At 41.4% G+C, this 27,060-nt stretch overlaps 1 protein-coding gene across 1 annotated transcript in view; it reads left to right on the top strand.

Annotated features, from left to right (window-relative positions):
- Positions 1–27,060, top strand: part of zfpm2b (zinc finger protein, FOG family member 2b) — a 157,771-nt gene that overhangs the window by 97,470 nt on the left and 33,241 nt on the right. Inside the window, exon 5 of the mRNA XM_055219489.2 lies at positions 12,271–12,367. Coding sequence (XP_055075464.2) covers positions 12,271–12,367 — 97 coding nt within the window. The remainder of the gene's footprint in view (positions 1–12,270; positions 12,368–27,060) is intronic.

Genomic DNA, 27,060 nt, shown 5'->3' with positions numbered 1-27,060 from the left:
CGTGTATCTTCCTGACAGTAATCTCAGAAAACATAAAATACAGACTTTGCGAGATGGCTTTCAGTCACAACAATCGCTGTTTCACCGTCATGTTAAATGCAGTGACAGTGTTACGGAGGCATCGTTCAAAATCGCCTGGAATATTGCAAAAGCAAAAAAGCCAGCTACAGAAGGAGAATTTCTGAAAAATACATTTATGGACTGCGCGGAAACACTATTTTCAGATTTCAAGAACAAGGATGACATTATTAGACAAATTTCTAAACTACAGTTGTCCGACTCAACAATTACCAGGCGAGTAGAAGTCATTACAGATGATCTCTTCTCGCAGCTTTTAAAAGACATTGAACGTGCGGAGTATTTTAGTCTGGCATTGGATGAATGCACCGATGGCACAGACATTGCACAGCTTATGGTCTGGGTACGTTTTCTCAAAGGGGAAAAGTTTGCTGAAGAAATGCTGACTTTGTTACCATTAAAAGGCCAGACGCGAGGATAGGACATTTACTCTGCGTTAAAAAAACTTTTTCCATGGTCCAGGCAACAGCATCAATCTTAAAAACCTTGTTTCTGTGACCACCGATGGAGCTCATTCAATGGTCGGAAAGGAGAAAGGTTTAATTGCTCTGCTCAGAAAAGATCCTGAAATGTCGGCATACTTTTCATATCATTGCATTCTGCATCAGGAGCAATTATGCAGCAAATTAAGAGGCGGAGCACTCAAAGAAACAATGGACAGTGTGGTACGTATAGTGAACTTTATTCTTGCACACGCGCTGAAACATAGACAGTTCCGATCACTCGTAGAAGAGTGTGAGAGTGCATATGGTGACTTGGCAATGCATGCAGAGGTCCGATGGCTTAGTCGCGGAAAGGTGTTATGCCGTTTTATGCAACTGCTTCCTGCTGTGCGCATGTTTTTGGAAGAGAAGGGTCAACATAATTTACTGTCTCTCTTAAATGACACATTCATTGAAAACGCTGCATTTTTAACAGACATAACGTGTCATTTAAATTCACTTAATCTCAAACTTCAGGGGAGGCAAAAAATTCTGCCGATGATGTTCAATGATGTGTCCGCATTTGAAACAAAACTGGACCTATTTGTTCAACAACTTAAGGAAAAGGACCTGACACACTTCCCTGTTCTGCAGTCCGTTGCACGATCATTGTCACCCATTGCCTCCTGCCCATACATCACTGAACTAAAAGAGCAGTTTTCTCGACGATTCGCAGACATCAAGGCCATGAAACCTGTGCTGGCATTTACGGAAAATCCGTTTGCTTGTGACGTACTTTCTACTTCACTGTCAGTCAGAGATCTCCAGCTTGGAGTCGAAAGGGCTGTGTTTGAGGAGCAGCTAATCGACTCGCAGCACAATACCATTCTCAAAGAAAGGCACAAGGAAGAAAGCGCAGACACATTCTGGATATCCTTCGTTCCTAAGGACAAATATCCCGCACTATTTCAGTGTGCTCAGAAAATCCTGACCTGCTTTGGATCTACATATGTTTGTGAGAGCTCCTTCTCTGCCATGGGAATTATAAAATCAAAGCTCCGCTCCCGTCTAACTGATAGACATCTCACAGACTATCTCAGAGCAGCTACAAGTGAACAACAACCAGAACTTAAAGTACTTGTTCAATTCAATTCAATTCAATTTTATTTATATAGCGCTTTTCACAATACTCAATTGTTTCAAAGCAGCTTTACAGTAATAGAAGCAGTAAAAGCACAGAAAAATGACAGATAGCACAACATAATACACAATAGCATAAGCTGTCAAATTTGCTGAGGCTATGACTCGACATTATGAACGAGCGTATTACTAATGTAACGTCTAGGAGAAGAAGCTAAATTAAGCCCAAGCAGGCTACCTCCCCGGGGTAAAAAACCCCCTAGGAAAAAAAAAACAAAAACCCCGGGTTGTTGAGCCGAGGAAAAAAAAAATAAAAAGTCCTAGGAGGGAAAAACCCTTGGGAGATATATATGTATATAAACACATATAAACGGATAAGGAGATTAAGCGGGGATTAAGCGGGGTTTAAGCGGGTTCTGCCGGTGGTCGTTGGTCAGGCATCAGCTGGGCATCACAGTGATGGACGACCAGTAGATCAGAGGTGAGTCGACTTTCACATCTACCGGAACTGGGTCTGTTTGTCCCATTGTCCTCAGGGTCGAGGACAGGACAGGGAGAGAAAAACAAAATCATATTAGCGTAGGGGCCGTTCACATGTAATGCAAGTGTCACACAGTGATGTGGTTTAATCAGCTTAGTTTCAGACAGACTAACTATTGCGGCATAATTATATTATCCACAGTTGAGGATTTTGCAAATTGGGGGCCCACTGCGACGGTATATATGGTAACTAAGGGTCACCTTCTGATTTTTAAGAGAAAGAGAAAATGAAACCTGTCGACCCGTTTGACTAAGGCCTGTAGCCCCACTGTCGTCGTTAATGCAGGTTCAGTGGCAAACAGGTCTATATTGCATGCTATTTACAAGATCATGAGAAAACGCCAACATCGCAACCTGACCATACGTGCCAACCCGTTTGACTAAGGCTGGAGGCCCCACTGTCGTCGTTTATGCAGGTTCAGTGGCAAACGGGTCTGTATGGCATACTATTCACAAGACACAAAAAAGCGCCAAAATCGCAACCCGACCATACGTGCCAACCCGTTTGACTAAGGCTGGAAGCCCCACTGTCGTCGTTAATGCAGGTTCAGTGGCAAACGGGTCTGTATGGCATAGTATTCGCAATATAAAGAAAGCGCCAAAAAGCCCAACCCAACCATACGTGCCAACCCGTTTGACTAAGGCTGGAAGCCCCACTGTCGTCGTTAATGCAGGTTCAGTGGCAAACGGGTCTGTATGGCATAGTATTCGCAATATAAAGAAAGCGCCAAAAAGCCCAACCCAACCATACGTGCCAACCCGTTTGACTAAGGCTGGAAGCCCCACTGTCGTCGTTAATGCAGGTTCAGTGGCAAACGGGTCTGTATGGCATAGTATTCGCAATATAAAGAAAGCGCCAAAAGCCCAACCCAACCGTACGTGCCAACCCGTTTGACTAAGGCCGGATGCCCCACTGTCGTCGTTAATGCAGGTTCAGTGGCAAACGGGTTTGTATGGCATACTATTCACAAGAACACGAAAGTTCCAAAATCGCAATCCGACTATACGTTAAGATAAGGTTTTTATTTATTTATTTGGTTGGTCTGTTTTATGACCGCGAGTGCTTTGTTCCGTACAGATAACTCTTTCGAGTTAAGTACTTTTACTAGACAAATTATGCGAATGCTTTGTTGAAGAGAAAAGTTTTAAGTCTAGATTTAAAATTATCGACTGTGTCTGATTCTCGGACATCGGTTGGTAAATCATTCCAGAGCTTAGGGGCCAAGTAGGAAAATGACCTTCCAGTTTTAGACACTTTTGATAGTCTAGGGATAATCAAGAGACCAGAATTTTGTGACCGTAGTGTGCGTGATGGATTGTATTCTGATAGTAATTCTCTAAGGTATGAGGGTGCTAGGCCATTTAAAGCTTTGTAGGTGAGTAGTGATATTTTAAATTGTATGCGATATTTAACTGGTAGCCAGTGTAAAGATGCCAGAATTGGGCTTATGTGGTCGTACTTTTTAGATCGAGTAAGTACCCTTGCGGAAGCGTTTTGAACTAGCTGAAGCTTGTTTACTTGATTTGCATGGCATCCCCCGAGTAGCGAGTTACAATAGTCTATTCTAGAGGTCATAAAAGCATGGATAAGCTTCTCTGCGTCAGATGTAGACAGTATATGGCGTATTTTCGAGATATTTCTAAGGTGGAAGAAAGCTGTACGGCAGACGTTGGCGATATGACTATCGAAGGATAAGTTGCTGTCGAACATCACACCTAAGTTCCTTACCGTGGAAGATGGCACCACAGTGCAGCCATCTATGTGCAACGTGTAATCTGACATATTATGTTTGTAGCGATTCGGTTCAATAATAAGTATCTCTGTCTTATTGGAGTTCAGCTTAAGAAAGTTATGTGCCATCCAGTCACTAACATCGCTAAGGCAGTCTGTTAGCTTAGAAAACGTGTGTGTTTCGCTGGGATGTGAGGAGATGTAAAGCTGGGTATCATCCGCATAGCAGTGAAAACTTATGTTATGTTTCCTGATAATGTCTCCTAGAGGTAACATGTATAACGAGAACAGGATAGGACCTAAAACCGATCCCTGCGGTACACCGTATTTAACTAGGGAGTGATATGACTCTTCCTCGTTTACATAAACAAAGTGATAGCGATTGGTTAGATACGACCTAAACCATGCTAGCGCCTGACCACTGATACCAACATAGTTTTCTAGTCTATTGAGTAAGATTGTATGATCTATTGTGTCAAAGGCTGCACTAAGGTCTAATAATATAAGAATTGAGATTTCACCACGATCGGATGTTAATAGGAGGTCATTTGTAACTCTAAGCAACGCTGTCTCTGTGCTATGGTGGGGCCTGAATCCTGATTGGAACTTTTCATATGTACTATTATTTGTCAAAAATGTGCGTAACTGGCTTGCCACTACCTTTTCTAATATTTTCGAAAGAAAAGGGAGATTTGAGATTGGTCTAAAGTTATTAAGCTCTCCCTGATCAAGCTGTGGTTTTTTAATCAGAGGTTTAATAACTGCTAGTTTGAAAGATGTTGGAACGTATCCTATTTCTAGCGATGAGTTAAAGATATTTAGAACCGGGGTTGACACTACAGGAAATACCTCTTTAAGTAGTTTTGTGGGAACGGGGTCTAATATACAGGACGATGATTTGGATGACGTTACTAGTTTAGAGAGCTCTTCTATTGTAGTAGGTTTAAATGAATCAAGATGTTCGTGTGGTAGTCTAGTGTTAAGTGAACTAACGGGTAGAGTGGTGGCTGCCTGTGTAGCTACGATGTTTTCCCTTATAGCCGTAATTTTGTTAGAAAAGAAGTTCATGAAGTCGTTACTATTGTGTTGGAGTTTACTATTGGTTTCTGTTTGTTCTTTGTTTCTAGTCAGTTTTGCAACGGTGCTAAAGAGGAAACGAGGGTTATTATGATTCTCATTTATAAGCTTGCTAAGATAGGTAGATCTGGCGGTTTTAATAGCCTGTCTGTAGTGTTTAACACTATCTTTCCATGCTGCACGCCATACTTCTAATTTTGTGCTTCTATAATTTCTTTCCATTTTCCTAGATGCCTTTTTAAGAGCTGCGGTGTGATGATCATACCATGGAGCTGGCGGCTTTTCTTTGATTCTCTTTTTTCGAATGGGAGCAACGGCATCCAATGTGTTAGAACAGACATTGTTTAGGTTTTCTATTACAATATCTAGATCATCACAATTATCTGCATGTTTAATTTGGGACAGGTCTGGAAGAGTGCTAATAAAGCTATCTTTAGTGGTGGAAATTATTGTTCTGGCTAATCTGTAGCATGTTGTGGATTGAGTGATCCTATCTAGAAGTACAGTGTATGACACAAGGTAATGGTCAGAAACTGCATCACTCTGAGGTGATATTTTGATGTCATTAATATTAAGCCCGAGTGACAGAATTAAGTCTAATGTGTGCTTACGAGTATGCGTTGGCCCTGTCACGTTTTGTCTAATATTGAGAGAATTTAGAACATCCATAAACGCACGTCCTAATGCATCTTTATGGTTATCCACATGAATATTAAAATCACCAACGATAAGAGCTTTATCTACAGTGACTGCAAGCTCAGACAGAAAATCTGCTATTTCTTTAAGGAAATCTGCATGGTGGCCCGGAGGTCTATAGATTGTAGCTAAGGCAAAAGAGAGCTGTTTGTGGTTACGATCAGTTATTTCCATATTTAACAACATTAGTTCAAATGATTTAAATTTTAGTTCAGATTTTTGGTTTACTTTAAAAATTTTGTTGTATATTGTAGCTACACCACCCCCTCTCCCCTTTAACCTAGGTTCGTGTTTATAATAATAGTCTTGTGGGGTGGATTCGTTTAAACTAATGTAGTCGTCTGCTTTAAGCCAGGTTTCTGTTAAACAGAGTGCATCTAAGTTTTGGTCATTAATTATTTCATTAACAATAGGTTCTTTATTGGTAAGCGATCTAATGTTAAGAAGGCCGAATTTTAACATTCGAGGTTCATCTTGTAATGTATTGTTTTCTAATTTTATGTTGGTCAAATTTGTACGTGATGTGGCAAGCGGTGCTCTGTATTTGCTTGTTCGGGGAACAGATACAGTTGAAATGTGTTGATATTCTGGTAAGATCGACTCGAAGTTCTGGGATATATGTGATCTAGACATATCATGCCAGCTAACAGACGGACAGTTAAGCTGATCCGTCTGTTTCCTGACCTGGGCCCTGGATAGTCATACTATATCAGAATTAAGAATATTAATCAGATTTCTGGTGAGTATAGCACTTCCTTCTGATGTCGGATGAAGGCCATCTCGGGTTAGGAGGAATGGTCTACCCCAGAAATGCTTCCAATTGTCTATAAACCCTACATTATGCTGAGGGCACCACTTTGACATCCAGCCATTGAGAGACACTAATCTACTATGTGTTTCATCTCCCCGGTAGGCGGGGAGGGGACCAGAGCATATTACATTGTCTGACATTGTTTTTGCAATTTCACACATCTCCTTAATATTATCTTTGGTGATTTCCGACTGTCGGAGTCTGGTGTCATTTGTTCCGGCGTGAATAACAATCTTAGAAAACTTCCGTTTAGCATTAGCCAGCACTTTAAGTTTGGATCTAATGTCAGACGTTCTGGCTCCCGGTATACAGTCGACTAGGGTGTTTGGTGCCTCAATGTTAGTGTTCCTGAGTATAGAATCTCCAATGACCAGGGCACTTTTAACAGGTGTTTCAGCTAGTGTATTCCTTAGGGGATCGAATCTGTTAGAAAGTACCGTAACGTTATGGGTCTTAGATGGACGCCGTATATGACTATGCCGCCTGACAGTGACCCAGTTAGACCGCCGACTTGACTCTGATGTCGGAACCGAGCCATGTGTATTATGATAAACACTATGCGCGCTCGATACAGTATTTATAATGTTTACATTAGCATCTGATGTCGGAACACTATGTGCGCTCGATACATTGTTTGTAATGTTTACATTAGCATCTGATGTCGGAACCGAGCCATTAGTCTTTTCGCTCGATACAGTATTTACAACAGTAACATTAGCGGTTTTGCTATCCTCAACTAGCGTTCGGATGCGCGATTCTAGTTCAGCAACCTTCTCAGTTAATCTTAATACTTCAATACACTTAGTGCATGTAAACCCATCTATGCTAACGGCAGAAGCTAAACTATACATGTAGCAAGTAGTACATGTTACAATAACAAGCGGAGTCTTACCGCTTTCATGCTGGGCGATGGCGTCTTTGTTTACCCGAACGCGCTCCGCGGAGCTGCATCGCGTTGGGGGTTTGGTTGTGGTACGCCTCAGTCGCCTGCGAACGTCTGGGTCCAGGGTGATGTTGGGCATGCTGAATCTGCGAAGGCCGGGCAGCGGCTCCTCCACAGCTTCCCGATCGCTTTCATGTGCAGACTCAAATCTCTCACTAGTAAAAATACACAATGCAACCATACTGGGACTGCAAGAAAATACCACTTCATGTACTTTTCAACTTAGTTTTTAAGATGTGTGGAAATATCATTTGGAGTTCATTGTTTTCCCTGTTTCCATGAAAAGAAAAGTATTGTGCAGTTTGTGCATTATTTTAAAAATAATAAGTAAACATCAGTAATGTTTTGTCCTTATTAAGCAATGAACCAATGTGTAGTTATAGTTTTCTCATACTCCTTTCCCATGCAACAATGTGCTTTATCTAGAAAACTGTTTTCACTGTTTCCATGAAAAGAAAAGTATTGTGCAGTTTGTGCATTATTTTAAAAATATTAAGTAAACATCAGTAATGTTTTGTGCTTATTGAGCTATAAAGTAATGTGTAGTTATAGTTTTCTCATACTCCTTTCCCACGCAACAATGTGCTTTATCTAGAAAACCTGGTTCAAACGAATAAAAAAACTTTAAATAAAAATTAATATAAGCCAGTGGCCTTTTGTATCTTATGTGATCAAAATGTGGCCCTCTAGGCCCTTGAAGTTGAGTACCTCTGATCTATTGTGTCAAAGGCTGCACTAAGGTCTAATAATATAAGAATTGATATTTCACCACGATCGGATGTTAATAGGAGGTCATTTGTAACTCTAAGCAACGCTGTCTCTGTGCTATGGTGTACTATTATTTGTCAAGAATGTGCGTAACTGGCTTGCCACTACCTTTTCTAATATTTTCGAAAGAAAAGGGAGATTTGAGATTGGTCTAAAGTTATTAAGCTCTCCCTGATCAAGCTGCGGTTTTTTAATCAGCGGTTTAATAACTGCTAGTTTGAAAGCTGTTGGAACGTATCCTATTTCTAGCGATGAGTTAAAGATATTTAGAACCGGGGTTGACACTACAAGGAATACCTCTTTAAGCAGTTTTGTGGGAATGGGGTCTAATATACAGGATGATGATTTGGATGATGTAACTAGTCTAGAGAGCTCATCTATTGTAGTAGGTTTAAATGAATCAAGATGTTCGTATGGTAGTCTAGTGTTAAGTGAACTAACGGGTAGAGTGGTGGCTGCCTGGGTAGCTACGATGTTTTCCCTTATAGCCGTAATTTTGTTAGAAAAGAAGTTCATGAAGTCGTTACTATTGTGTTGAAGTTTACTATTGGTTTCTGTTTGTTCTTTATTTCTAGTCAGTTTTGCAACGGTGCTGAAGAGGAAACGAGGGTTATTATGATTCTCATTTATAAGCTTGCTAAGATAGGTAGATCTGGCGGTTTTAATAGCCTGTCTGTATTGTTTAACACTCTCTTTCCATGCTGCACGCCATACCTCTAACTTTGTGCTTCTATAATTTCTTTCCATTTTCCTAGTTGCCTTTTTGAGTGCTGCGGTGTGATGATTATACCATGGAGCTGGCGGTTTTTCTTTGATTCTCTTTTTTCGAATGGGAGCAACGGCATCCAATGTGTTAGAACAGACATTGTTTAGGTTTTCTATTACAATATCTAAATCGTTACAGTTATCTGCTACATGTTTAATTTGGGACAGGTCTGGAAGAGTGCTAATAAATCTATCTTTAGTGGTGGAAATTATTGTTCTGGCTAATCTGTAGCATGTTGTGGATTGAGTGATCCTATCTAGAAGTACAGTGTATGACACAAGGTAATGGTCAGAAACTGCATCACTCTGAGGTGATATTTTGATGTCATTAATATTGAGCCCGAGTGACAGAATTAAGTCTAATGTGTGCTTACGAGTATGCGTTGGCCCTGTCACGTTTTGTCTAATATTGAGAGAATTTAGAACATCCATAAATGCACGTCCTAGTGCATCTTTTGGGTTATCCACATGAATATTAAAATCACCAACGATAAGAGCTTTATCTACAGTGACTACAAGCTCAGACAGGAAATCTGCTATGTCTTTAAGGAAATCTGCATGGTGGCCCGGAGGTCTATAGATTGTAGCTAAGGCAAAAGAGAGCTGTTTGTGGTTACGATCGGTTATTTCCATATTTAACAACATTAGTTCGAATGATTTAAATTTTACTTCAGATTTTTGGTTTACTTTAAAAATTTTGTTGTATATTGTAGCTACACCACCCCCTCTCCCCTTTAATCGAGGTTCGTGTTTATAATAATAGTCTTGTGGGGTGGATTCGTTTAAACTAATGTAGTCGTCTGCTTTAAGCCAGGTTTCTGTTAAACAGAGTGCATCTAAGTTTTGGTTTGTAACTATTTCATTGACAATAGGTTCTTTATTGGTAAGCGATCTAATGTTAAGAAGGCCGAATTTTAACATTCGAGGTTCATCTGTTAATGTATTGTTTTCTAATTTTATATTAATCAGATTTGTACCAGATGTGGCAAGCGGTGCTCTGTATTTATTTGTTCGGGGAACAGATACAGTTGAAATGTGTTGATATTCTGGTAAGATTGACTCGAAGTGCTGGTATATAAGTGATCTTGACATATCACGGCAGCTAACAGATGGACGGTTAAGCCGATCCGTCTGTTGCCTGACTTGTACCCTGGATAGTCAGACTGTATTAGAAGTAAGACTATTGGTCAGATTTATAGAGAGAATCGCCCTTCCTTCCTGAGATGGATGGAGGCCATCTCTCTTTAGCAGGTCAGGTCTCCCCCGAAAATGCTTCCAATTGTCTATAAACCCTACGTTATGCTGAGGGCACCATTTTGACATCCAGTCGTGAAGAGACAATAATCTACTGTAAGTTTCATCCCCCCGGTAGGCGGGGAGGGGACCAGAGCATATTACGTTGTCTGACATTGTTTTAGCAATTTCACATATCTCTTTAATATTATCTTTGGTGATCTCCGACTGGTGGAGTCTGGTGTCATTCGTGCCGGTGTGAATAACAATTTTAGAAAACTTACGCTTAGCATTAGCCAGCACTTTAAGTTTTGATCTAATGTCTGAAGACCTGGCTCCCGGTATACAATCGACTATGGTGGCTGGTGCCTCAATGTTCGCGTTCCTAAGTATCGAATCTCCAATGACCAAGGCACTTTTAACAGACTTCTCAGTCGGTATATTGCTTAGAATATCGAACCTGTTTGAAATTACCAGGGGGGTCTTGGGTGGGCACCGGAAACGACTTTGCCGCCTGACAGTCACCCAGTTAGTCGGCCCCCTTGACTCAGATGATGGAACCGAGCTATGTGTATTACGTTTAACACTAGGCGCACCCGAAACAGTGTTTGTAGCATTAGCGGTATTAGCGTTTGTAGCATTAGCGGTATTAACGTTTGTAGCATTAGCGGTAATAGCGTTTGAAGCATTAGCGGTATTAGCGTTTGTAGCATTAGCGGTATTACTGTCATCAACTAGCGTTTGGATGCGCGCTTCTAGTTCTGCAATCTTCTCCGTCAGCCTTACTACTTCAATACACTTAGCACAAGTAAACCCCTCTGTGCTGATGGAAGAAGCTAAACTGTACATGTGGCAAGTAATGCAGGTTACAATAACAAGCGGAGTCTTACCGCTTTCATGTTGGGTGATGGCGTCTTCGGTCACCTGGACGCGGTCCGTGAAGCTGCGGACGTCTGTAGCTAGTGTGATGTGAGGCACGCTGAATCTGCGACGGCCGGGCAGCGGCTCCTCCACGGCTTCCCGATCGCTTTCATTCTGGGCGATGGCGTCTCCGTTCCCTCGAGCGCGGTCCGTGAAGCTGCACCGCGTAGGGTGTTCGCTTTTTGCACTTCTCGGTCGCTTGTGGATGTCTGGAGCCTGGGTGAACTGGGCGCTGTACGTCGCGTAGGATCTGCGATAACCGGGTATCAACTGCTCCACAGCTTCCCGCTCAGATGAGGACAGGTCTGAATAGCATACAGTGGATGAGTCCGCCATTAGATCGGCAAAATGGTAACTAAAACCGGCACCTGTTTGTTGATGCTAGCGGGCTATATGCTAACACTGGGTGTTTAGCAGTGATAAATCGTTTCACGTGGTAGTACTGCTCAATAGTCGTCACGGTAAAGTATTCTTGAGATAAACGAATATGTTATATTATATAAATAGGAACAAGGTAGTCAGAAAATAGGATTTGGATGATAAACTCGACGGAGCTCTGATGCACGATGCACGATGCTCACTCTGACCAATCACGCATCCAGAACGCCCATGGGCGCAAAAGGGGGCGCAAATGCATTTGCTATTTAAACAACGTGGCGCTAAACGTGAAAATTATAATTGCGCAGGGTGGAAACTAGCGAAAGACACTTGCGAAAGACACTAGCTGCATTGCGCTGGGTGTAAGATAGAGCCCTGCATTGGCAAAATTTGTCAGGTTAGTGGCCACAGATCTTTAGATATAAAATTCAGAGTTGTATTTGTTTTTATCCAAAGAAACTTCCAAAAGTTTCTTTGTGGACATCTTTGTGGTTTTGGGGATTTATTTCTTTGTAGATAATAATTTTTTATGGACACTGCTGTACTGAAATTTGAATCTTTTTTTTCAGACAAACCTGCTCATAAGCACCACAGTATGTATAAATGAAGCAAACTGTGGTTTGTTGGTCAGTCAAACTCTTCCTGTCTAAATGATTAGTTCTTGGCCAGAGTAAGCTGCAAAGTTTACATTACAGTACTGGTAGTCAAACATCTGGCTATGTGAATTGTTGTAATGATTAAAGGGATTGTGTGTTTTCTGTCGCAGGTTTCATCAGTGCTCAGAGGAGGTCCAGGTTGGTTTAAGGATATGATGTGGGTCAACTCAGAGGATGGCAGGAGCAACTGTGCAGTATACAGCAAAGGTGAGAATTTATTTAAATATCTTTTTAATAAGAACACAATGAAGCAATAATTGCATGTTTTTTGACAAAAGTTTTTTTTATTTCTGACAGTTAGTTTTACAACATAATTTAGGGCAGAAACTATTGATGGGTTTGTTCTTTTTAGAATTTGTCATTAGCCTTAAATATACATTTAATCTGGAAATAACTTTTTAATTTGAGAATGTCCTCCAGAAATAATAATTGTTTGTCTACGCAACATATTATGACATTAAGGTACGTGTAAGGGATTAGTGCCCTCTAGCGCCAAGCAGCTTATACCACATGTGGTTACGTTTGACTGTTTTTTGCCTTATACGTCAGATTACACACATTTTAGTTGTAAATGTAGAAATAGTTTTATACATTTTTATGGTTTTAAATATATTTTGGAGCATCTAACCCCACCCTTACCCTAAACCCAACCAGTTCTCAACCATATAAAACAACACAAACCACAAGTAATGGCGCTTTTACATTGAATACTACCCCACGGTTTGGTTTAGTTTGGGTCGGGTCAGCTTACTTTTGGGAGCTTTTCCATTGGGTGCAGTATGTAGTACCCAATGCTTTTTTTAGTACCACCTCGGTTGGGGTTCCAAGCGACTCGAGCTGATACCAAAATGTGCCGCGAGAACACAGGAGATCACTGATTGGTCCGAGAGAATCGTCACTACCATCATCATCGCTATAATGTAAAAGATTAGCTTTACCTTAGTGCTAGCTTGCATTGTTTCAAGCAAACATGTTGTCATCTGTGCTCTCCTATAAGTTCCCAAAATTCCCTTTTAGCGATAAAAAACATATATAAAGCAATCCAAGAATCTAAAGCACTGTCAGATCTCATTCAAACATAAACCGGAACATTATAGCATTATGCAATCGGTCCAATACACGAGTGCCAATGCAATTTTACAACCAAAGATGATGTATCATCTCTTCTTCTGGCAGCAGTTTTTGAATGAGATCTGATATTTACATCAGATCATCATCATGTTTGTTTTGACTGTTTTGTATGCTGTGTACGGTGTTGTTCAAAATAATAGCAGTACAATGTGACTAACCAGAATAATCAAGGTTTTTAGTATATTTTTTATTGCTACGTGGCAAACAAGTTACCAGTAGGTTCAGTAGATTCTCAGAAAACAAATGAGACCCAGCATTCATGATATGCACGCTCTTAAGGCTGTGCAATTGGGCAATTAGTTGAATTAGTTGAAAGGGGTGTGTTCAAAAAAATAGCAGTGTGGCATTCAATCACTGAGGTCATCAATTTTGTGAAGAAACAGGTGTGAATCAGGTGGCCCCTATTTAAAGATGAAGCAAACACTTGTTGAACATGCATTTGAAAGCTGAGGAAAATGGGTCGTTCAAGACATTGTTCAGAAGAACAGCGTACTTTGATTAAAAAGTTGATTGGAGAGGGGAAAACCTATAAAGAGGTGCAAAAAATGATAGGCTGTTCAGCTAAAATGATCTCCAATGCCTTAAAATGGAGAGCAAAACCAGAGAGATGTGGAAGAAAACGGAAGACAATCATCAAAATGGATAGAAGAATAACCAGAATGGCAAAGGCTCAGCCAATGATCACCTCCAGGTAAGTACTGTGACAGTTAAGCCGAAAGTATACTACGGACGTCCGCGTATGCGCGCCGTCCATATGACGTCATTTTCGTCATCAAGAGGGTCCGCGACCGTCCGCGTGCAGCCCAAAATTTGAGACCGCGCGGACAGTGCGCGTACAGTCCGCGTACAACAGCGCATGCGCGTGAAAATATTTAGACAGGACACTCCACTATAAACAATTATACAAAGGAAATAGACAGCATTTTGGACACACACTATCGTTTTTCTTCTTTAACTTTTACTTCTTCCAAGAACAGAAAGCACTGGAGCATGTTTGTTTGATTCCTGTTCTTTGTTGTCTTGTTGTTTGTTCTAAACTGTGTTTGCAATGGTGGATCTGTTACTTTTCTTCACCTATCCTAATGTTTTAATGTACTGTAAATGTCGCCAAATCAGTGCTGTCCTAAATCCCAGAAAAAAAAATGTTTGTACAAAATAGTTTTGAGTTTGTACAGTCAAAGGTAGACACTGCTATTTTTTTGAACACACCCCTTTCAACTAATTGCCCAATTGCACAGCCTTAAGAGCATGCATATCATGAATGCTGGGTCTTGTTTGTTTTCTGAGAATCTACTGAACCTACTAGTAACTTGTTTGCCACGCAGCAATAAAAAATACACTACAAACCTTGATTATTCTGGTTAGTCACATTGTACTGCTATTATTTTGAACAATACTGTATATCATATAATTAATAAAGGGGTGTTATTTACCCTAAATACCTGAATAGTGTAATGTGTAAATTACTGTATAAATACATTTAATCCTGGCAGTTTAAATTAAAAATCATATCCCAATACATGTCATCATATCAAAATTATAACCCAATATATAAAATTTCATACTCTAATATATTAAGTTTCACCTGCTGCTTGTTGAGGTGCCAATTTAGTAAACGCATCTGCTGGTCATATTAAGGGGAAGACAAACGACCAAATCAATTGTATGGGTTGGAGAGTAGGTTGTGTAGTTTGCTATCGCTAGTTAGTGGCAGGTGATGTATTAGGGAGAGAATTTTTGTATTTTAACATTTCATTGAACAAAAATTTGTGTTGGAGGAACAAGACTTTGATGAAAATTTTTAAACGCTAAATTTTATTTTGGAACATTTTGGTACTCCACAGATGGCTTTTAAACTAACAGTCAAAGGGGTTGTGGGGTTTATGGACTTCATAAAACCAACTCTGTCCGGATTTTTTTACAGCAATTCTGAAATAAAAGTGGTTCAATTAACCTCTTTCTAAAATAAAGCCTTTAGAAACTATGTAGTAATATCTTCCCATGCCAGTGGTGCCACAATCAAATACTGAATGTTTAAAGAGCAGAAAGATAACGCTTTGTTGCCTGTGCTCTCTCTCTCTCTCTCTCTCTCTCTCTCTCTCTCTCTCCTTGACTAAAAGTGATATTTCCACTAAAGTGCTCCACTTTTTATTATCTAGTGAGACTTAATTGATTAATCTACTTACAGTACATGTGTAAATTGAACAGAGAACAATCCCTACTCCATTTCTTGAGGAAATGAAAGCCTTAAAAGCCTTTATCGAACTTATCTGAGAACACAGAGAAATGGAATAATGGCTCAACATCTCCAGCAATGTCAAATTTTATTATCAGTGTATTCAAACAGCAGCACCACCCCAGAGGAATCGACTCTCCGGCAGCGAGCAGCGCAGCCATTGCGTTTAATTAAAAGACAACGCTGATTAACTGAACGGCTTTCAACTGAGAAGTTTTCAGGAAACTAAAAAAAGCTGGGATTGATTATTTAACTCTCTGGATTATTTAGCCAACCAGATTGCAAAGTTAGCTCTCCTAATACAGTTTGCAATATTTTTTGGTGGTTGACAGTCTTATACATTATGTATTTGTGTCTAAAAACCTATTCACATGTTTAGTATAGAAGGAGTTTTTTGAAGTCTGTGTTTTGGTGCTAAATTACATTTCCTTGTCTCTGCTGTTCTGCATGCCTTGTTAGTTTATATTATGCATTAACTAATGTTAACAAATATAACCTTATTATAAAGTGTAACCCATGTGTTTGTGACTTGACTGCCTAAACAACCCAAACAGAATGCCAATGCATATACACATTTTAAATTTTCAGTCAATTTTACGCCACTCACGACTTAGCAAACCATACTGGACCCACATGAACCACCACCAGACCTTCACTGCTTTCAAGATTGAGAGTTCTGAAAAAGTTTTCAGACCAATCATACAAATTGGTCTGTGAAACAAAAAGACCCAGTTTAATACCGAAACGATAGTATGAAAACATATTCGTCCACCACTGATCCGAGTAATGGGGACAATGTTTTGTAAGCCTGTTCTCTTTAACAAAATGTGGGTTGTTAAATTTTCTGATATAAAATGTCCTGGTAGAAGCTCATTGTGTCTTGCGAACATATGGATTCCTGTGAGGGGGGCGGTACATTTTTTAAGCACGTGTTTTTATGTGCTCTCTATCCTGTCAGAGGGGTTTCAGCTTATCTTGAGTGAATGTCGAGACTTGAAATGTCAGGGATGGGCAGAAAAAATATGAGATTATAAGGCTGCTGGATATTGTCAGGGGGTTGCGGCGCGTCATAAATCCCGGTTTGATGGTAGAAGATGTTTGGATCAGAAGGGACACGGCTTAAGAGCTCGGCAGAGTTTCTCAACAGGAAAGAGGTTTATTCAGGTCATTAGATGATGTAGACCTCATCTTTTCATTTATCACCCCCCCCCCCCATCGACTTTCGCTTTCCTCTCGTCATATTTCATTTTTGCTTTATTCCTTTCTCTCTCTCTCTCTCTCTCTCTCTCTCTCTCTCTCTCTCTCTCTCTCTCTCTCTCTCTCTCTCTCTCTCTCTCTCTCTCTCAGTCGCAGTTGTTGATGGACTGATATCTGACAGGCTTATGGCTGTCTGTGGTGAGAAGGATTTGCTCTGTTAAGGTGAATCTGGGGTCAGTGGGAAAAAAAACCCTGGCAGACCAATGCAGAAGGAAGTGGTTGTTGGTTTATCACTTATAGTTTTCTGGGATAATACTGGTGAATAAAAGCCAGAAAGCCAAGTAAAAACTTGGGTTATTTGTGCAGAACCAAAGGACCTTAAAGTTTATTTAAATAGAATAGTAGTCACCTTAAAAAATTACTAATCAAATTAGGATTAAAGATGAACTGTGCATTTTTTACAGATTATTTGAGCAGATAAAGCTAAGTAAGCCGTCTATAAATGGATTTCTGCGTAGAACATTGTGGCTATGATCAGCCTTCACACATGGCGTGATTTCAGGGTGGGAATTTATTTTATTTATTTATTGAAATATTTCATAAATGTTTCTATTAAACAATTGTAATTATTACAAATATTTTGATTCTGTTCAGTGTCTCTAGTGGGACTAAAATGACTTTAGTGGCACCTTCAACAAACAAAAAAATTTAGTTTTTCACTTTTGCTTTTAGATGCTCAACCAGATTTTGCCAAGTGAGAGATGCCCTCAGGGCAACATATTGTGTGAAAAACAATGGTCTAGAATAGGGGTGCACCGATACCACTTTTTCTTTTCCGATCCAATTAAAATACCAGAAAATTTGAGTATCGGACAATACCGATACCTGCCAATCGAATGCTACTGTATTTTTCTTGAACAATTTAAAATTACACACACGCACACACACACACACACACACACATTCTGGTTTCCATGTTTTGTGGGGACATTCCATAGACGTAATGCATTTTATACTGTACAAACTGTATATTCTATTCCCCTTACCTACCCAATTCCCTAACCCCAACCATCACAGAAACCCTTCTACTACTTTACATTTTCAAAAAACATCATTCTGTTTGATTTATAAGCTTGTTTCCTCATGGGGACATCAAAATGTCCCCACAAGGTCACAAAAACACTGGTATTCCTATCTTTGTGGGGACAATTGGTCCCCACAACGTGATAATTACCAGGTACACACACACACACACACACAATGTTAAATTTGTATAGTGCTTTCTGCTACATCTAGTATAATTTAAAATTTAAAAAAACAATCATTTAAAAATTATTTACAAGCTAGAAGAACATTAGTAATTATTAATCATGGCAGTGTTTAGGAGAACATATAGGTACGTTTGATCAAATAAATATGCTTAAAATATGTTTTCCTTAATTGCGCAAAACTGTCACAGTAAAAAAGTTTTAGTGTGCGGATGGTTATTTTAGCCTGGTTAAAACCAGACCATTCTCAGAAGTAACTGAGTTATGGTCTGCCAAAGCTTCATAGACAAATAATTTCCAAAGGGGTGTCACCAAATGCCTCTGTGTCCAATTGGATAGACCTAAAAAAAAAAAACAATTACAGCGATGAAGGAGATGACGTATGCAGAGCTATATCAGACTTTTGCCAGATCCAGTCGGTAAGACATTGATCACATCATAGATATGAAGGCTTTGAGTGTTGTTCTTGGCTCGGGTTTTAACGAAAAGGAAAAGTTTAAATCGCTTAAAACAGACGCAATAGCTGATTCGAAAGAGTGATGTTCCATGTAATGTACAAAATCTGCTTCACCGTCGCTGCACTGTCGCCATTGTGTAAAGCCCGCCCTAACGTTTCTGATTGGTGCCGCAATTTCTCGGCATTAGAAATGGGCTTGAATGGCCTCTTTGCCAGACTACTAGGCTAGGTTATTTTGTGAATTATGCGCTTGACCGGACCTTTTATGCACATCCTGGGTGCAGAATTGATGCACATAAATCATCCTGTAGACTACGCTACGTTTATGTGCTTCCTGGGTGCAGAATTGATGCACATACAGTAAAGCAGGGGTCTCAAACTCAAACTGGCTTGGGGCCATTTCTGAGATTGACATTTCATTGGATGGCTGCAGAGCTATTTTAAGATTTAAAAAGAACAATATTTCTGTAAATGTACTGTTTAAATTATTTTATTTAATGTATAATAATAATAATTCTGTAAGGAACACAAAACACAGGATTCCAAAGCAGAAATGTTTATTAACAATATGCAAGAATAAAGTCTCTCAGCCACCAGATGTGTTCCCCGGCAATGAAGGCATGAAGGTATGGGAACCCCGATGCGGGGAAGGGTACGTAGACCGCTCCCGTGAGCGCCGCGTCACGGGAGCCACAGGGGGATTTAAACCTCCGTGGAGATTTAACCAGCGAACTGAACCACGGCCACCAACCCAAAAGGGATTCGCTAGACAGCTCAATAGCAGCAAACAGTCCGGAGCTGTGACAGAGGGAGGGAACAGAGTTAGTGAAAGTATCAGCAGGACAATTGCTGGACAGCGCTTACAGTACTGGACAGCGCGGAGATGGTTTCCAAAGCAGCAATGTCAAATCTGGCTGAGATCGTATTTCAATAACAAAGTTCAGTTCAGCGGTGACAGTAATCCAATGTAACAAAGTCAAACTCAGCTGTGTCACAGCAGTAGAGCAGGTGGACTGAGACTTGTGATATTCCAATAGCCAATCAGCGATGTAGATTCATTAATACATAGGCAGGCAGATTGCTGAGCTGGGAAGACTGAAGGGGCAAGGACAGCTGGAAGTCTGCAAAAGCGAGACAGCAGATAACACAGACTAATATATATAATATATAACTGGAAATAGACAGGACAAGATCTGGCGATATGCATCAGAAGCACCACTAGTACATTCAGTGACGGACTCGCAAATACTGAGGGGAAAGGGAGAGCTTTATACTACTGCCGATTGGGGATCAAACAAGCTTCAGGTGATGATGACGTAGTGAGAAAATCACAGAGAACGGGAACACCTGTGAGAGGCACGGACGTGGATCTTTGAAACAAACAAACAAGACAACAAAGAAAAGCAGGCACACAGCAAACCGGTAAGACAGAAATCATGACATTACTTCCCCCCCACGGCCGCCACCTGGCGGGCCATTGGGAGGCTCACCTCGTCACCGGCGGAAATCCCTTATCAAGCCAGGATCCAGGATGTCCTGGGCCGGTACCCAACACCTCTCATCCGGACCGTAGCCCTCCCAGTCCACCAGATATTGAAAGCCTCTACCCCGGCGGTGCACATCTAGAAGAGACTTAACAGTGTAAGCCGGGGTACCATCTATAAAACGAGGGGCGGGAGCAGATGGGACAGGATTAAGGGGAGAGAAAAATACCGGTTTTACCTTAGAAACATGGAAAACCAGATGGACCCGACCGAGAGTAGGTGGCAATCTGAGCTTAACTGTCACCGGGTTAATAACCTTAATAATAGTAAATGGCCCAAGGAAACGGGGTGCCAGCTTACGAGAAGGCTCCCGGAGAGGCAGATCCTTGGAAGAAAGCCATACTTTCTGCCAACAAATAAAGCGGGGGCTGGTCGGCAGTGACGGTCAGCCGTGGCTTTGGTTCGTCTGGAAGCTTGGAGAAGAATATTTCTAGCTCTCCTCCAGGTGTGTTTGCAACGCTGGACGAAGGCTAGCGCAGACGGAACTGCCGCATCAGGTTCTTGAGACGGGAAAAGAGGAGGCTGGAACCCCATGGACGGCTCAAAAGGGGACATATTAAGGGAAGCCGTCGGAAGGGAATTGTGCGCATACTCTATCCAGGGTAACTGTTGGCACCAGGAATTTGGATACTGAGATGTCAGACAGCGGAGCGCACCTGAAGACAAGCTGGCCGTGCAACCGATCTGTCTACAGAACTCCTGCCAGAAACGAGAAATAAATTGGGGACCCCTATCGGAAACCATGTCTGTAGGCAGACCATGTAAGCGAAAGACATGTTTGATCATGGCATTAGCAGTTTCTTTGGCAGAAAGGAGCTTGGGCAAAGGAATAACATGAACCGCTTTGGAAAAGCGATCTACTACAGTTAACACTACAGTGTTACCTTCAGAACTTGGTAAGTTGGTAACAAAATCCATGGCAATATGAGACCAGGGACGAGATGGGACAGGAAGGGGCATAAGACGACCAAAGGGAGCTTGATGGGACGCTTTATTACGGGCACAAACCTGACAGGCTAATACAAACTTTCTGACATCAGGACCCATAGAGGGCCACCAGAAACGTTGGCGGACAGCAGCCAATGTTCTCAGAATCCCCGGATGGCAAACTAGCTTGGACTCATGACACCACTGGATAACCTCAGAGCGTAACGCATCCGGAACCCACAATCGACCCGTCGGACACTCAACTGGCACTTCACCCTCTCGGCCAGCCCGCTGCACTTTCTGTTCGATGCCCCAACGCAGGGAACCCACCCCCCGCTCCTCCGGAAGGATGGTTTCGTCTCTGGTGAGCTGAGGACCTTCGAACATACAGGAAAGGGCATCGGGCTTGGTGTTCTTAGAGCCAGGCCGGTACGAGAGAGTGAAGTAAATCGGTCAAAGAAGAGTGCCCAGCGGGCCTGACGAGATGTTAATCTCCTGGCTGAACGGATATACTCTAAATTCTTGTGGTCCGTCCAGACCAGGAAAGGCTCTGTGGTCCCTTCCAACCAGTGACGCCACTCCTCCAAGGCCAGCTTGACCGCCAGCAGTTCCCGGTTACCTATGTCGTAATTACGTTCTGCTGGGTTAAGCTTGTGTGAGAAGTAGGCACACGGATGCACCTTGCCATCCTTAGAAGACCTCTGAGACAAGACAGCGCCGACCCTGACATCAGAAGCATCAACCTCAACAATAAATTAGGCTGCCATATCTGGAATAGAGAGAACAGGAGCAGAGATAAACCGGGCAATTATCAAAGGCTTCCTGAGCTGCTTTATTCCAAGCAAACCTGGTTTTAGTTGAGGTAAGAGCTCTAAGTGGCTGAGCAACCTGGCTATAATTACGGATAAATCACCGATAAAAGTTTGCGAAACCAAGAAACCATATTAGCTCCTTACGGGATACGGGGACGGGCTATTCAGCGACTGCCTTGACCTTGGCGGGGTCTGGACGTATCTCACCAGCGGCTATGATAAAACCCAGGAACGAAACCGACTTCTGGTGGGACTCGCACTTCTCTGCCTTAACATACAGCTGGTTTTCTAACGTCTAAGGCGTCTAAGGACTCTGCGAACGTGTTGAGTGTGTTCCTGCATAGAGGCAGAAAAGATGAGAATATCATCCAAATACACAAAGACAAATTTATTAATCATGTCTCTCAACACGTCATTAACCAGAGCCTGGAAGACGGACGGAGTGTTAGTGAGCCCGAAAGGCAGAACGCAGTACTCAAAGTGTCCAGTAGGGGTGTTAAACGTCGTCTTCCATTCATCCCCCTCTCTTATGCGTACCAGATGATAAGCATTGCGCAAATCAAGCTTGGTGAAGACCTGGGCTCCCTGTAAAAGCTCAAAAGCAGATGACATTAAAGGAAGAGGGTACCGATTCTTAACAGTAACATCATTAAATCCTCTGTAATCAATACAGGGACGCAGAGAGTCGTCCTTCTTCTTAACAAAGAAAAACCCCGCCCCTGCGGGCAAGGTGGAGGGTCGGATGAGACCAGCACGAAAGGCATCATTAATATATTTGTCCATAGTCTCTCTTTCTGGACCAAATAAAGAATAAAGTCTACCTTTAGGCGGGGTCGTGCCTGTGAGGAGATCGATAGCACAATCATACGATCGGTAAGGAGGAAGGGAGGTGGCCCGAGCTTTACTGAAAACCTGGCCGATGTCGGCATATTCCGCCGGGACTCCGGTCAAATCGGCCGCCGGTACCTGTGGAGGAGAAGACACAAGAGCAGAAACAGCAGAACCCAAACAAGACCCATGACAAGACTGAGACCAAGACAAAATAACACCTCTCTGCCAATCCACGTGAGGATTATGCTGTACGAACCACCCATGCCCCAAAATGATGGGAGACAAAGCGGCATGAAGCAGGTACAGCACAATCCTTTCACGGTGATTCCCAGAGACAAGAAGATCTACAGGGGTAGTGCAGTGAGTAATCCGTGCCATCTGCTGACCGCGAAGAGAGAAGACTTCCAGGGGAGTCTTTAGAGGAACAGTGGAAAGGCCCCAGGAGAGAGCTAAATTGTGGTCAATGAAGTTGCCTTCAGCCCCCGTATCAAGAAGAGTAAAGGTGGAAATATCCTGCCCGGCGACAAATATGGTGACTGGCATGTTAGTGCAGGATGTGGGGGTGAATTTAGGAGTGGAAGCACCCATCAGGACTCCCGACATCACTGATGGTCGAGGACCTTTTGACGGACAAACCTTTGCCATATGACCTGGCTTGCCACAGTAAAGGCAAAGGGCATTGCGGAGTCGATGTTCCTTCTCCTGGGCTGATAAACGGAATTTACCCATCTGCATAGGTTCTGATTCAGACGAAGGAGGGCTGGAGGATGGCTGTGGCTGACGAGGAGAAAAGGAGACTCTGGGTTGTCGTAGAGTTCGACGCTGTGCAGGTAAGGACCTGCAAGCTTCAATACGGAGGGCCAGATCAATAATCGCCTCCAGGGATTCGGGCAACTCGTGAGAGGAAATTTCATACTGAATGCCATCTATGATTCCATCCACAAAGCGAGCCGCAGCAAGAGTCTTGAATTCAATTGCATAGTCTGTCACAGACAACCCGGACTGGGTGAAACAAGTCAGACGGGCGGCGGCCGCATGGCTGCGGGCAGAGCGGTCAAAAAGTCTCTCCATCTCACCTCTGAATTCTTCAAAAGAACGACAACAGGGGTCATGAGAATCCCAAACAGCGGTGGCCCAATCACAGGCTTTACCGACCAGACAGGTGATGACGTAAGCCACTTTGGTGCATTCAGAGACATAACGGCGGGGCTGGAGAGCGAAGATGAGCGAGCACTGAGAGAGGAAGGCCCGGCAAGCGGCTGGATCCCCGTCGTATGGTGGAGGATCTGTTAGATGAGTCTCTCTCTCGGGTGGAGATGAAGATGGAGAACGCTCACTTTGAACTTGATCAAGATGGGCGGTGAGATCGGCGACTTGGGCAGCGAGATCGTCTATCACTCGGTTGGTGGAGGATACCTGGGCTGTGTGCTGACCCAACCAAGAGCCCTGCTTAGCGATCGCCGTTCTCATCGAATCGACTCGTCATTACATTACTGTTTGGGGTCAGGCCAATCAAACAACAATTACATTAGGTCATTATATAAACAAGTCTTAAAAGTAATGGACCAGAAACCTATAAGATGGCACCATTGCATAATCCTAAGGAAGCATAATATATTGAGTTTTGACAGTTTTTTTAATTATTCATCTTTAAAACTAATTTTTAAGTGTATAAATTACCTTGTACCAGAAATATTCGCTCAACTAGTAGTGCAACAAAAGGGCGGAATAAGAACTAGAGGCACAATAAGTGGAAACTGTATAGTCGCAAAACGTAGAACAACATTTGGTCAGACATCACTTTTAGTAAGAGGCATAAATGGTGGAATGCTTTACCATCAAAAATTAAAACACTGAAAGGACTCAAGGTTTTTAATACACATTTAAAGCAATGGCTAAAACTGAAACAACTGTGTGAACACTGATTATACAGGCTACAACTCAATTTATTTGTATGTTAAATTTGTTTAGATTCTGTTTTATAGTGACTACTACATCTATTTAAGCCCACATCTTATTTTATGTATTTGATGTATTTATTGTATATATTTTAATAGCTATAAATTTGTGCTTCAATACTCTGTAATCTCTGTTTTAACCTTACAAGCCTAACCAGGGACAGAGGTTGCAAATTAGTCTTGGCTATAAACCTGTATGCATGGCATCTACTTTGTATTTTTTATAAAGCAATGTTTGATGCATTTGTCCCTGTCAAATAAACATTAAATAAATATAAATAAATAAATAAATCACACATCAGAAATAATTTACTGCCTTTGACTGAATCACTTATGCAAAATAAATAAGAATGAATGTTGAATTTATAGTGAAAGATATGTACTGTATATTTGATTACTTTACACAATATAATATTATTCAGTGCTTTAAGTTTTTCAAGTAGGTCGATTTCTTGTGTGCCTTTGTTCTGTTGTTATTTGTGACTCTTGTCATCAGTAAGCTTGAGATTCTTTTCTTAAAGGAATAGTCTACTCATTTTCAATATTAAACTATGTTATTACCTTAACTAAGAATTGTTGGTACATCCCTCTGTCATCTGTGTGCGTGCACGTAAGCGCTGGAGTGCGCTGCGACACTTCGATAGCATTTAGCTTAGCCCCATTCATTTAATGGTATCAAACAGAGATAAAGTTAGAAGTGACCAAACACATCAACGTTTTTCCTATTTAAGATGAGTAGTTATACGAGCAAGTTTGGTGGTACAAAATAAAACGTAGCGCTTTTCTAAGCGAATTTAAAAGAGGAACTATATTGTATGGCGTAATAGCACTTATGGGAGTACTTCGACTCGGCGCAGTAACACCCTCCCTCTCCCATTATGAGAGGGAGAAGGGGAGCGGACTTTTAAGGCGAGTCGAAGTACTCCCAAAAGTGCTATTACGTCATACAATATAGTTCCTCTTTTAAATCCGCTTAGAAAAGCGCTACGTTTTATTTTGTACCACCAAACTTGCTCGTAGAACTACTCGTCTTAAATAGGAAAAACGTTGATGTGTTTGGTCACTTCTAACTTTATCTCTGTTTGATACTATTGAATGAATGGGGCTAAGCTAAATGCTATCGAAGTGTCGCAACGCGCTCCAGCGCTTACGTGCACGCACACAGATGACAGAGGGATGTATCAACAATTCTTAGTTAAGGTAATAACATAGTTTAATATTGAAAATGAGTAGACTATTCCTTTAAGTGACTATTATTTTTTGTGACATGGAAATTGGTCAAAAGAATTCTGAAATTTTAGTGGCATTAAATTTCCATATGATAAAATTCTTATTAAAAGTAATATAACTTGACTGTGAAGTATATCATTATTGTTAGATAAAATGACTTGTATAATGATATAACATTTAGCTCATCGCCCACCCCTATATTTGCTATTAGCAAGCCATGTTTACAGGTTAGTGTTATTCTAACAGCTTTTTTCGTGCAACTGTTATTCTGAATTATTCTAGATTATATTTATGTAAAACAACTTCAGCAGTGTTTTAGAAAATTGTGTTCTCTCTGTAGTTGGTGACCTAAAGTGGTGGGGGGGGCCTGCAGTATCTTATAGCCCCGGGGTCCAGTGAGCTCTTAATGCGGCCCTGTGTAGACCTATTTTGTTTGACCACTACATCTCTGTTAGGTTTCTCTGTTCCCACCTCTTCACTCCGTTCATTAACATCCGAATCCCTTTGATTGGGTTTTTCTATATATATGATTCGTAAGGTCTACCCATGGTACCTAAGGTGTATCTATGTTCGAAAAAAAAACTTTGGCACATTATTACTCTGTCACACCTCCAACTGCTTTTTTTGACACTTTGCCTATGTTTAGCATGAAGAATCCAACTCTGTGTTCCAATAAACTGTGTTAATAATTTAGAATGCATGAAACACCATTAACAGCTCCCCTAACATGATCTGTTAATAATACCTCCATATAAAGACGCATAACATGATCATGTTCACTTCAGCATTCAGCTTTGTTGTTGTGGAAGATCAGACTTCTGTTGCATAAAATTCATCATCAAAGCATCTTCAGGTTTGCTGATAAAAGCTAGTGTGATGGCAAAACGTACCAGGACAGCATGGCCATAGACACTGGATTAAAAATAAGATTGTTGTTTTCTGATGCTTCTGGATGTTTTGGAAGTTCTGAAAAAATGAATCTTTAAAATACTTTCAGCGGTTATGACAGAGGAACTTTTTTATTCTCACTAAATATGAAATGAGACAGAGACAGAGTTTAATTGAGTTTTTCCTGAAACCAATCGAGAGTTTGCTAGAAGGGAGTAAAGCAGAAGCACATAATCCTCTTCCCACTGAGGCGCTCGCTTGAGGGGTCTCTTTCTCTCTCCATTCTCCCCAATCTCTCCCTCCTTCCATCCCTCCCACCCTCTTCCCGTTTCATCCCATTACCTGTAAAAAAGAAGGTGGTCCCAGTCACAATACTGAATATGCCAAGATAAAAGTAAAAATATTAGTTTGTTTTGTAAAG

The sequence above is a fragment of the Misgurnus anguillicaudatus genome, chromosome 20 (genome assembly GCF_027580225.2).
Source record: "Misgurnus anguillicaudatus chromosome 20, ASM2758022v2, whole genome shotgun sequence".
Lineage (NCBI taxonomy): Eukaryota > Metazoa > Chordata > Actinopteri > Cypriniformes > Cobitidae > Misgurnus > Misgurnus anguillicaudatus.
This window is presented reverse-complemented; position numbering and strand designations above follow the sequence as displayed.